This window comes from Melospiza melodia, chromosome 9, assembly GCF_035770615.1.
Source record: "Melospiza melodia melodia isolate bMelMel2 chromosome 9, bMelMel2.pri, whole genome shotgun sequence".
Lineage (NCBI taxonomy): Eukaryota > Metazoa > Chordata > Aves > Passeriformes > Passerellidae > Melospiza > Melospiza melodia.
In genome coordinates, this window is record NC_086202.1 from 22,698,538 (window position 1) to 22,712,165 (window position 13,628).

Sequence of the window (13,628 nt, forward strand, 5' to 3'; positions counted from 1 at the left end):
CTTCCCTCCCTGCCTCCTGCTACCAGAAAGACACTACTTACACGCAAGCCGAAGTAGAGTAGGAAGAACACATTGAAAGCCATGTCGATCTGTAATGTGAAATCTTTGTAGAAATTCTGGCAGGATTCTATTGGGCTATTTGAAAGACAAAGAAATCAGAATAAACTGTAAGTATGTGAGTTTCTACTCTGCTGAGAATTGTTTGCATTTCATTAAAGACCTTGATCCAGAAATCAGGTTTCTGTTTTCCAGTCCTTTACTAGATACAAGCAAGCATTTCAAAGGAACTATTTCATTCATTCAGTTAGTCATTCATACAGTATTCATAGTCACCTCTTCAGGTAATATTTGAGAATTAACATGCAGATACCTTTAGGAGAGGACAAGCAGGAGAATACCTCAGGATTGCTTAACCCCACATTAACCCTTAAAGAACTGACTTCTTTCTAAAGGACACACCTATGATACTTTAGGAAGAAACCTAACAAGTACACAGGTACAGTGAAACATTACATGCTTTTAATTCATAAAACCTTTAAAAAAAATAGTTGCTTAGGAATACATTACCCATTAGCAACCTGGAGTACTTAGTCTTGTAGAATCCCTTGTTTATAAAAAGTTGATTGGATTTTTTTTTCTTTTTCTCACTTTTTTTTTTTTTTTTGTATGGCCATTTAATGTACTTTATGTACAGTACTATGAACTGAGTAGAAAAGCAGCATAGCCCACTGGTAAAATTAAATAACAAAATAAATTGAAGAATTTGAAGCAGTACTCTAAGGGTTAATTTCTGCATGCATGTTAATTAAAATACCCTTGTGTGTCTCAGGCAGCCATTGCAAATTTTAGCTTCTTATTTTATGCTCTGTTTGACAGTGGGACAGATCCAAAGCTTGCTCTATACAAACTGGTACTTTATAAATATACTTTTATCTAAGGAAGGTGGTAACTTCCATAAGTATCATCAGTGATTTATTTGTAAGGTTTCTAAAACAGGTTGTTGAAGCCACAGTCCAATGTTGTAGTCATAGACCAAAGTGAAAATCATGTCCCAATATATGTTGATGTATATACTATATATACATAATGTCCCACCATATATACATATATATACACACATATATTGCAAATGATCCTGTGTTCATCACAAGTGTAATAGAGGGAAACTAGAATGTAGATCATTTGATCATTTGGAGCCCTAGAAAACTCCTTTTCGAAAAGCAGAAATTTGTTGGCTTTCTAGATCAAATAAATCACTGAACATGAATATAATACCAGTTAGTATAGCAGTATTTCTGCAAGTATAATGCTAGACTGCTCAACAAGCAAGATTCTATGCGTTATGAATGTCAGGTACCTAACTTAAGGCATAAAGGAAATTACCTGGACTACCAGGTCATTACACATGCAGCCAGATTTTCCATTCCTTGTATACATTTCAGGTCAAACAAGTTAATTACAGCATGCTCTCTCCTGTCTCTAGATGCATGAATGTATACAGCAAAATTCTCCTTGATGTACAATAGCTTCATATTTTAAGAAGCTTCAGTGCTATAGGAAAGTGTATTAAAACTGTTTTTCAAAGGCTATTTGAAAGGCATTGAAGTTATGAGACACTTCTGTTATAGTTCAAATAAAATTGATTTACAAGAGCAGGCAGAAGGGAAGAGAAGCCATATGTTAACATACAGGAGAGCAGACAATACCCCATATTTACAAACACAGTTTTAGCTACAAAAATACTGGATGTAATTTGAGAACCCAACTGGATAATCTTCTGTAAAGCACTAATGAGAACAAAGGATTTTGTCAAAATAAGGTAGGCCACACACTGAGCCACAGTGCACCCTACCAACAGGAAATACAGAGGAACAGAACCAACAACCCTGCACCAGCCCTTAACTCTGGGTTAGGCTCCTGCAAAAGCTGGAGAAATTCACCAAAGCTAATGGACTGCAGAGGCTTATAACCAGGATAGAGAGCAATTTTTAGTTAAGGTCAGCTAAGGTTGCAGCTAACAGCTCTACTTTAGTGTCACTGTCCTTTACAAAAACCTACAAGATCTGACAAATTATCTAATGCAAAATAAAACTTTTTTTTTTGGCAAAACACTTAGCCCAATGGATGACAATCCTGATTAGTAACTTCTGTTCACCAAAACCACTGTTTCTCCTAGTCATATCCTTTAAACTTCCTTCATTTCAGAGAGAATCCCTCTCTTTCAATATTTAAGTTGTCCATTTCAAAGACAAACACAGCATCCTTCTTTTTTATTTCAAATGATGATTTTGTCAGAAGGGCATGACGCTGAAGAAATTATCAATTTTTTCACAGATGGATTATAAAAGATTTTAAACATTCTAAATTAAACTTTCCGTTTGGATATTTGATTTTTCTTCTCACTAGTAGCTGACATCTGAGCTGTAAGAAAAACAGGGCCAGTAATGTTTATCATTGCACAATTCTGCAGAAAGAAGCCAATTTGAAACTTGTCTTTACATTGAGTTTCCCAACACCAGAAGTGCTGTACTTCTTAGTAGTGCACAAGGGTCTCCAGGACCAGCAATAATACTAATAAAACTCCCTGGTTTATATTAAAATCATGTGGCATATCCTATGGGATTTCACCCCGTTAGAGCAGCAAAGGTTTCACTTCTGAAAAAGACAACAGACTATTAGAATTGTTTTTACTCCCCTTCCATGCATGGTTTCATACATTTATACCACAAAAGGACAGAAGAATATGTCTGAGAAAAATCAATGAAATAGCATACTAGCAATGACAGGAAAGATTTCATATAACTAGATAAAATTTACAGTAACAATGGAACTGTAAATGCAATGGGCACCTCCCCCTGAAAAAAGTGGCAGGATCAATACTCCAACAACTGGCATGCACATCTGGTAAATCAGCCAGCTAGGGAAGGAACCCCGCCAGAGCTATTTTTCTGGACAGAGAAGGACTGGTGGCTGATGACACAATAGGAGGTTGTCTTTGGCACAGCAATCACAAAACAATAGATTTTGATTTTTGGAGAAATAATGAGGGGGTCCAGCAGGACTCCCAGAGGGCAGGCTTTGGCCTGTTTATGAGGCTGGTTGAGAAAGACCCTTGGGATGCAGTCCTGAAGGGCAAAGGAGTCCAGGAAGGCTGGACATGATTCAAGATGGAAATTTTAAATGCACTGAAGCAGGCCATCCCTATGCGTCAAAAAGATGAGCAGGGAAGACCATCAGCCTGGCTGAAAAGGGAACTTTGGCTGGAATTCAGGAATAAAAGTGCACCATCTTTGGAAGAAGGGCCAGGCAACTCAGGAGGGCTTCAAGGATGTTGTGAGGTTATGCAGGGAGAAAACTAGAAGGGCCAAAGCCCAACTAGAACTAAATCGGATTACTGGCATAAAAGAAAATTTAAAAAAAACCACTTCTAGAAATGCATTAGCAACAGAAGGAGAGCTAAGTAGAATCTCCATCTTTTATTGGACATGGGGGAAACATAATGCAAAGAACGAGGAGAAGTCTGGGGTACTTAATACCTGCTTTGCGGTCTTTAATAGTAAGAGCAGCTGTTCTCTGGGTACCCAGTGCCCTGAGCTGGAAGACAGATAGGGAGCAGAATGAAGCCCTCACAATCCAAGGGGAAATGGTCAGTAAAATACTACACCATTTAGAACAAATCCAAAGGGCTGCATGGAATCCACCCAAAGAAACTGAGGGGGGTGGCAGAAATGCTCACCAAGCTACTTTCCATCATTTATCAGCAGACCTGGTTAACTGGAGAGGTCCCACCTCACAGGAAATTGAGAAATATGACACTCATCTACAAGAAGGATCAGGAAAAGGATTCATGAACCACAAGCCTGTCAGCCTGACCTTGGTGCTGGGCAAGGTCGTGGAGCACATCTTGAGCCAGCACAGAGCGCATGTAGGACACCACAGGATCAGGTCAAGCCTGTTTGTGTTTACGAAAGGCAGTGCAGCTTGACCAATCTGATCTCCTTCTGTGACAAGGTGACTTGCTTGGTGGATGAGGAAAAGGCTGTGAAGGCTATCCAGACTTTAGTCAAGCTTTTTACACCAATTCCCACAGCATTCTACTGGAGAAACTGGCTGCTCATAGCTTGGACCAGCTGGGTAAAAGGCTGGATGGCTGAGCCCAAGGAGTGTAGATCTATGATCTGGTCAAGGGAATTGAGTGAGCCCTCAGTAAGCTCACAGATGACACCAAGTTGAGTGGGAATGTTGGCCTGCTGGAGGGTAGGAAGGCTCTGCAGAGGGATCTGAACAGGCTGAATCCATGGGCTGAGGCCAACTGTACAAAGTTCAACAAGGCCAAATGCCTTGTCCTGCACTTGGGTCAAAACAACCCCATGCAGTGCTACAGGCTTGGAGAAGAGCAGCTCTAAAGGTGTTTGGAAAAGGATCTAAAGCTGCTGATCAGCAGCCAGCTCACTGTGAGCTAGCATGCACCAAACTGGCCAAGGAGGCCAACAGCTTCCAGCCTTATAACAGGAACAGTGTGTCCAGCAGGACCAGGGAAGGGAGCATCCCTGTGTACTCAGCCCTGGTGAGGCCACCCCTCGAGCGCTGTGCCCAGCTCTGGGCCCCACACTGCAAAAGAGCCAGGGGCCGAGATAAAACAGAAGGGAACTGTGGGGAAGGGAGCACAAGGGCCTGGGGCTGTTCAGCCTGGAGAAAAGCAGGCTCCGCAAGGACCTTATCACTCCCTACCACTCCCTAGGGACAGGTGTAGCAAGGTGGGGGTTGACATCTTCTCCTGGATATAAGTGACAGAAAAAGAGGAAATGGCCTCAAGTTGTGTCAGGGGAAGGCTAGATTGGATATTAGGGAACAATTTTTCACTGAAACATTGTCACACGTTGAAAGAGGCTGCCTAGGGAAGTGGTTGAGTCACCATCCCTGGAGGTATTTAAAAGATGTATAGCTGTAGCACTTAGAGACGTGGTCTATTGGAGAACTTAAAGGTCATTTCTAAAATAAATGATTCTATGATTCTCTAATAATTTTAAGTACTTTGAAAGAGCATCTTTGATTATCTATACAATTTTTACAACAAAACTAGTAGCTATGAGGCCCAGTTGTACAGTTATAATAAGCATAAACTACTTCAATGAGCAAGAGCGACTACAAGAGTGGTAACAAAATAATTCCATTTAATTTTACATATTTCCTGCAAAACTTTGACAAGGTGTTCCCAGCATCCTTAAAGCTTTGCTGCAATCAGCATTGAAGTCAACACTGTGCACGACAATTTTATCACATGCTGCACCACCTGTCACTTCCATTCAAAAGACCCTACTGCTGCTTAAAGAACTATTTTTGCCACCAGTTTATATCATGTATTTATTATTCTCGCTTATTTCTGTTTCGCTTAAAATGTTTGTAATGCATCAAAATGTTTCTACTGGAATTACTCCTTGAATAGTCATAAATTGAGTGTGAGAGTGCAAAAAATGCTTTTTAATGTTTTTTGAAATTGCTTCTGTGAGTATATTAATATGAAAATTCCCACAGAAGCCTTCAGATTTTTCCAGGATTTTTGAAATTGCAACAGAGCTGAAAATAACTTGAGTGGTTTTACTGTATCTTTTCACCTCTTGATAGGAGCTGTAAAGCCCATTGCAACCTTCAGATCAAGGCCTTAGTAAGAACTACCACGCTCTGTCCCAGCGCAGCCACTGCCATCATGACCACACAGAACAAGGAGAAGGAGTTCCAGGAAAGTCATTCAGACTTTCGACCAGCTTTGCAATCACAGTGACACCTGTCTGGACAATTTTACATTAAATGTTCCTCACAATGATGGGAAAGCTTTTGTACACCCAATTCAGCACTTAAAATAACTATACAATATGCAATTTACAGTTCTTCCTAGCTAAGAAAGTGGACTGTTTTATTTTTTGGCACATCGTGTCCGTCTGCTCCTAACGGATTTTTGCCTTTTTTTTCTCTTACTTTTTAATGACAAGGCATGCAAAGACTAATCCTTACCTGTGTATAATTTTATTTTTTAAAAAAGGGAAAATGTTTATTTTAAGACATATTAATCTATTAATCTTGCATTTTGTCAAGTGTTTTGAAGATATGTATATAAAACTTTCATAAACCGCCACAGAAGTAATTACTTGTACTGCAACCAATTAAGTACTGATGTTAATGTCTTACTACAGCTGCTACAACTTCAGAACTTTAAGAAGATATTGAAAATTTTAGAAATTCAGAGAATTTTCCTAATTTACAATTTTAATTTTAGTGAATCTGCTTTTTGAATGGTGGAGGAAAAGCCAAATCCATTAGAGAAACAAGATAAAAATATTTTTAATTTCATATCAATAAAATAAAACATAAAATTTAAAGTAGTGATCATATGAAAAATCATATGAAAAAGAAGTTTTTATTTTCTGTACTCATGACAGTTTTTAGAGTGCACAACAGGACATTATACGAAAAGACAGTAAAATGCACACTTTCCATCAGAAGGAATGTCCATTGAGGAGAGTAAATTTTAAAATGAAATTATAGCTATGTACAGAAATACCAGTCGATGCTGCTAAAACATAAATAACAAATAAATAAATAAATAAGAGAAACCACTCAATATTTAGAAGTTCATTATTATGGCATCATTTGACACTCTACTCAGTGCACTTTCCAATTGTATTTCAATGCAATTAATACCTCAATTTGGGCATCTAAATTTTCTTTGTACATAAAACTGCTTAAAGTGGTGGGATTTTTTTCAAATTATTTTGTTTTACTGGAAGCTCCTCTTTAATATTGAATTCCCTGCAATTTACTTCTAGAGCAAACCACATTTTATGAAGACTAGAGTAGAAAAATTTGGCACAATTTTGATACAGTAGTGTCTGTTTATACTCCTTTAATACATATTTTGAACAGTACAGCAAAAAAGAAAAATAAGTTGCTTATGGTTAGGATTTTAAACTCTGTTTCAGTGATGTAGTACTAAAGTAAAACCATAGAAAAGCCACATTTTATCATTTAGTAAAAGCAATTTTCATTTAAGGCAGAAGGGTTTACTCCTTTATGGTTTAGTCACACAGCCCAGAAGGGAATAAGCAGTTAAAACCTTCTTTACTGAAACAGGCATGAACAAACAGCAAAATAGCGCAGATGCCCATCAAATAGATACCTTGGGAAACAAATATCATAATTAAAGCAAATCACCAAGACTTAATTAGAACCAAAGATGCCAAACATCTTAAAAGGGACAGAGAGCATAACATATTTTTTCTTACTTCAAGCAGCTTCCTCACTTCCTAACCCTGTGAGCCCACAGTAAGAAAAACATTATTTTCTTACTGTATCTGCATTCATCTTCTCAACACAAGATGCTTGTTAAGTGCATCTCCGTTTAGAAAGCCTTTCTTTGAGTCATTGCACCAATGAGGTTTTTGACCACAAGTCTGAATCACCTCACTGTCCCTTGCCATGACGTGGGGCACCGCTGGGGAGCTCCTGCTGCCGGCACCTTCAGTTAGTGCTGCAGGAAGAGCGGGCAGAGTGAAGGTGGTTTCCTTGCCAAGGAGGAAGGACAGACAGCTGGACCACCAGAACAAGGCACTGGTCAAGGCAAGGTGAAGACGCCCTTGGCCTGTAGGAGAAGTGCCTCATAATCTGCTGTCACAGCCCTAAGGCCTGGGTCCATAAAACTCTATGGGATCATGACATCCCTGCTTAGAGATGTTTTTTAGAGGTTTCGTGCACCTGGAGCTAGTGAGTGAGGGAGAAGCGATCCCCTTCTCACCAAATTTTGTAGACAGTTATGGCCTGATAGCTGAGGATGATGTTGCAATCATTTCTTGTATCTTCTTATTTTATTTACATTTAAATCCTATTTGACCACTCAACCTTCTACGTCTAAATTCTTAGCTGTTTCTCCTATACACACAAAGAGTGTGTGAACTTTCTGCTCCTGAAGTGTGTCAATGTCAAATCCTGGAGTACTTTGCCAATTCTCAATTCTGCCTCCCCTTTGCTTAATGGATGAAACTATGTCTCTTTCCACTCACAAAACCCCCTTAACTTCAGCATGTAATGAATTTATTTTGGGTTAGTCTGTTTTACTATCTTTGTTTCCATCTCCATTTCTGCAGTATACACATGGAGTGGCCTTCCCTCTTCACTTTGATATGCACCTCACACATTCCTTCTGAAAATACTTTGATGATCTTAGACTCATACACACTAAGCTGTCTTTGAACTACATCACCAATCAGATTCCTCGTTGTTCAATTTCAAAATAAGTAAAATAGAAGTCTGATTAAAATAAAACTGTTGAATAACATGAAATAAAGCTCTCTTCCAAGATTTCTTACACTGTGTTTAACCTACACTTCATAATTTGCAAGCACTCTGCTTTTCAGAAAAAAAAAAAACAAAAACAAAACGCAAGAACACTTGAAATGTCTGTCCTTATTTCCCATTTCTAATTTCATTACAACATCTTCTACTATTCTTTAAAGTCTGACAGACCACAAGCTGGCAATAGACTATTAACCCTTCTATTTCTAACCTAATTAAACAAGTCATCATGACTCATCTATTCGCAAATGCATTCTACAACTTAGTCCTTCTTTGCAATCTTCCTAATAACTTGGGAGGAAACCTTGGCAAGCTCTCAGACTAATTTGGGGAAACATGAATAGATTTCCCTATTGTCCTTCAAAAAAACATCCAATATCAGAAGGAAAAAACCAACAAAACCAGATCAATAAGTACTAAATTGGCACAATTGTGTCTTTTAGTAAACATTTTTCTCAGAATCAGAGATTTTTTTTCTTTTGATCCTTTCACTTCTCAGCATCATGTCATAAAGAATGGGCCTTAAGAGTTTATGCTGTTCTTATTTTCCCCTTTGACTGAAATTTATTTAAAATTTAAACATATATTTAAATGCTGTAACTTGGCAGTTTTTAATGCAAAATTAAATCCATTTAGAAACTAAGACAGTTGTGGATTTCCCATGGGAAAGAAAAAAGAAGCTCCTAATTTTAACTCCTGCAACATTCACATACGAAATTAGGAGGCAAATTTAGTTGGTACAACTGCAGAACAAAGGTCTGCTTTCCTGATGCCTATGTAATGCTACCAAATTTACAGAGCTATTTGCAATTGGCAACAAAGTGACAGTCAAGTAACATTGACAATAATTATTTTACCTAAATGAATTAATAAAATTTGTAAAGTTCAGCATAATGCTCAGTTTCAATCTCTCCTTTTCAAGTTTGCCATTAATTTGAAGCACATCATGCTTCTTTCACAGATTCCCCAGACAAACACAAGCCAATGTTCTACAGCACTCAAGCAAAATCAGATTGAAATGAGCTAATTTCCTCAGCCCAAACACAAAATTACGTACAATAAAAAAAAAATTGCTTAAAATTTGATATTTAATTATTGGGATATACAGGAAAAAATGCATTAAATTGCTCACTCTGAAAACAGCATAATAATTTCCTCAGGATGTGTGGTTATTCACTACTGTCTGCAGTAAGTATCTTTTCTAATTTTTCAAACAGAAGTGAAAGGAAGGTCCCTGACGAACAGCAAAACACCCAGGAGCTCAGTGTTATAACAGCTTAAGTGGCTCAAGTGAATGGCCTAGAATCCTTCTCCGTAACTTCTGACTTCTTTCAGTAGTGTATAAAAGACAGAGCAGGGGCTTTCCTGCAAAATACACCAGTAAGATTCTCATCCTAAGGTAACTTAATTTGAAAACCTTTGCTAAGAACCACATAGATAAGTAGAAAGAGCTTATTGTTTTATTTTGCATTGCATTCCTTAATTGCTAATCAAGAACACTGGCGACTAAAAATAGCATGACATTACCTTGACAAAACAATCTCCCTGATGACAAATCAATTCTAGGAAAATGACAGCACAACAATGCCTGGGATCACATTTTTAATTAAATAAAAAGGATTTCATTTTAATAAAAAGGATTTTGTGTGAGACTACTAACTTCTCAAAGAAAAAAATATGTGTATACTGTTTCAACTAACCTTACTTTTTGGACAAATTTTAATAAGCCACTTCAGTTTTATCTCTTATACTGATTGTATTATGAAAGGATTTGGTTGAACTGCATACCTCATTTACTAAAGTCGACAATCTTAATAATTTATCTTCTACATAATGATATCTTTCTATTACTTCTTGTCTCATTGTTACCTAATAGTTTTTATCAAAGTCTGTCTAGGAGTAGTAAGTTGTAGCTGCTTGCCCCAGAAAAGAGAAAATTGGTGACATGCTAGCAAGTCATATTAATACTACTACTCTTTCCATGTTGACATTGAACTGACAAATGGAAATTAATAAGGTTAGTGAGAAGTATATCAGCAGCATAAAACCTTTTCATTTATAAAATACAGACAAGCACTGGAGTAGATTCTTTGGAGAGATCGCAAATCTCTGAATTTTAAAACAGTAAATACTTTTCAGCCTGGCTAATATGGACCACTTACAGTCCTTGCATTTGCATTAATCAATAGAATGATCTTTAAGATATTTCTTAAATTTCCTCTTTTTTTAGGAGAGGGCCTACAAATCACAGAACTCTTAGATAAGTGCCTGTTTGAATAAATTTATCTATAGCTACTCTTACCTTGCAACAGGAATGAATTCCTGAGATTCCTTGTTCTATTTGTTTGCAGCTGCCATCTCTTAAAAATACCTAACAGTTCTTTTCACATTTGCTGTCCACTTCACTCACTCAGTTTTCAACAGCCCAGCATCATCATGCATTTCCAGCTCCAACTACTCCTCCATCTCAGTGCCTTTGATTATTCTCTAGATACTGTCACGCAACTTTTAAAATTCTCTCTTATCTGACTGAATTATTTGAAAAAATATATACAATATATACAATTATTACAAAATTAGAATGTTCTCCATCTATCCTCTTTGATTAGAAATTAATATTTTTTTCTTTTGTATATTAGCAAAGAACAGAGCTCTAATTTTCTATTTTATATGCATAACTGATTCCTACAGATTATTTTGAATGTACTTTCCATACATTTCTTGCTAGCATGCATACTGTATGTAACTTATAAAAAAAATACTGTTGTCCTATGAAATTTTGTCTTATTTCAACCATTCTAACTGAGAATTACAAGAATACCAGAAAAACTGGAGTGTAAAATACTCACAGTTCATTCATGTCTGTCATTTCTAGAATTCCCTCCTGTGACATTGTGATGAAAAATATCTGGCTACTCTCTAGTTTTACTGAGTAGAAATAAACTTCAGCCTAAAGTATCTTATTTGGCTTTGACAACAGTGAATAATGTAAATGAACAATGTAAGTCAGAAGTACTGCAAAGTGCTAGAAAATTGACATTACATTCCTGGATCAGCTTCTTTGGTCAGGCTATCTAACAGCATGATCCAAATCTATTAGTAACACAATAAAACCTAGTCACATTGTGTTAATAGCAACTCTAAAGCAGACCCAATAAGCAGTTACACCAGGCATGATATATTTTTTCTTATTTCAAATGAAGGCATAACATGAGCCATCAAACAAAATTGAAAGATATTTTAGTCCCAAACAAATTTTCATAATTTCAGACTCTCCCTCTTGTTCCTCCTGAGGACCTCTTAGCCTTACCTACCCCATCAGTATAAAGGTTTTTTGAAGATCCTTGCTCAATTAAGCCCTAAGGTACATTTAGGGTACCTCAGGTCATGCAGATCAGCTGCTCCCCTTCCAAACTATGAGATGTGGAGTATATCCCTGTAACCTGCCACAAGGAAGCCTGTATTTGTGTACTTGTTACACTTTCCTAGCGATACTGAACAGATGACTTGAAGTAAAAAACCTTGCAACTATCAAGAGTAACCATTCATGATGGCTTTGATTATACCCCGAGCATTACAGTAGAGCTCTTTAAATTCCTCTGCCTTGAACCAGCTCTGGGCACAATCAAGGCCACATTCACTCCTAGCATACATTAACAGTCATGAAAATCCCTTCTACCAGTTTCCTTTTTTTTTTTTAATCTAGACCCCTGAAGAGTCTTAATTGCATGTACCTTTAACCAGTGAAACACATTATAAATTTCTCTACCCATAAATTCCTCTGCTGTGGTTTAATTTCCACATCTACATAACTGCAATCTAGTAAATTTTCCTTCTCAGAAAAGCTTGTGTCACAGCTGTTGCAGCTGTGAGACCTGATTATTTAGCACCACTGGCTTAAGTGCAATTACCATATTCTTAAGGCAAAATGCTGATGCTATGAAAGACTCACTGAATAGCCACACTTACCTTGCAAAATAATAGAAGTTTAAACAAAGAAAAAAAATAAGAAAATACTTAAAACTTTCAGAAAAAATTAGCCTGAAGCCTGAGTGAAAGTCTCACCCAGTGGTTTTTTCTAAATGGGAAAGACAAGGCTGCTTTTAGGCAGATTAATGACACTATGCCTTTCTTTTACAGCAGTAACTTTATCTCCATTAACAAATGGAATAAGAAACTGCCTACAGCTGTAGCAGTTGCAAAATCAATTATTAGAATCCTGATATAAAAGTACTTTACATCAATATAAGAAGAGGATTATAGTAGAGTTTAAAATTAATACATAGTGGCCTTTTTTACCTAACACCTCTCAAAATGGCTTGCACTGTAACATCCACCACCTTTGTATCCTGGCTGCTGTGCACAAGAGAACAGGTGTGTAGCTGAACTTACACACTGAGCTACTGGGAAGTCAAAAGGACTGGTAAAATAATCTCATTTGCACTGAGAGCAGAAAGAATTTCATGTTACTGTGAGATAACATATCAGACCTGGTTTAGAGTACTAACAGAACTTTCCTTCATTGTAATGGGGGGAAAAAAAAACCTGCCATTATATATGGACTCCAAGAATAATATAAAAAATTTAAATCCTAGGTAATCCTGAATAGCACCAATTCTTAGGAAAGCATAGTATCAGCATGTGGGTGGCATGACAACAGCTGTAGAAATTACTTGTCTTTTGTACTACTTTAAATATATTGTATGTATTCATTAAGTTACCTGCCTAAACGTACACACTAAGAGCATATTTTCCTTTATATATATCTGTTTTCTATATGACCATTTTTCAAATATCCATAACATTCTATATTATAGGCCCTAAAAGTTAAACTTATACAACCTACTCATCAAGATGAATATTAATTTGAAATCTGCACATTAATTCTGACACCAAAAAGTGCACAAATTGTAACTTCCAAGCATACACTAAACATTTGCACTGATCAACAGTACTAGAGAAACTGTGCTCAGACACAACGTTTCAAGTCACTTCCCAGACTGCTGTTTCATCATTTTATCAGGAAAGAATAGGATAAAAATTCAATCATATCTTATACCGTGCTGATGAAAGGTTCATTTGAATACATTTAAGAACATATGAATAACAGGTTGGTTAGAATTGTCACAATGTCATTTGTAAAGGAAATTTCAAGTAGGGTTACAATTCTTCATATGGAATGTCACCATGTGTTTTGTAAATCAATAAATTTTAAATTATTTTGCAGGTTATTTATCATTTAAAAACCCAAAAACCTATTGAAGTTAAAACATATCCTAAAT

At 36.8% G+C, this 13,628-nt stretch overlaps 1 protein-coding gene across 19 annotated transcripts in view; it reads right to left on the reverse strand.

Moving 5' to 3' along the window:
• KCNMA1 (potassium calcium-activated channel subfamily M alpha 1) overlaps positions 1-13,628 on the reverse strand; it is a 402,334-nt gene that overhangs the window by 175,082 nt on the left and 213,624 nt on the right. For all 19 annotated transcript variants that reach the window (XM_063163853.1, XM_063163852.1, XM_063163851.1 and 16 more), the window contains exon 4: positions 42-135. In XM_063163853.1, the coding sequence (XP_063019923.1) occupies positions 42-135 (94 nt within the window). The remainder of the gene's footprint in view (positions 1-41; positions 136-13,628) is intronic.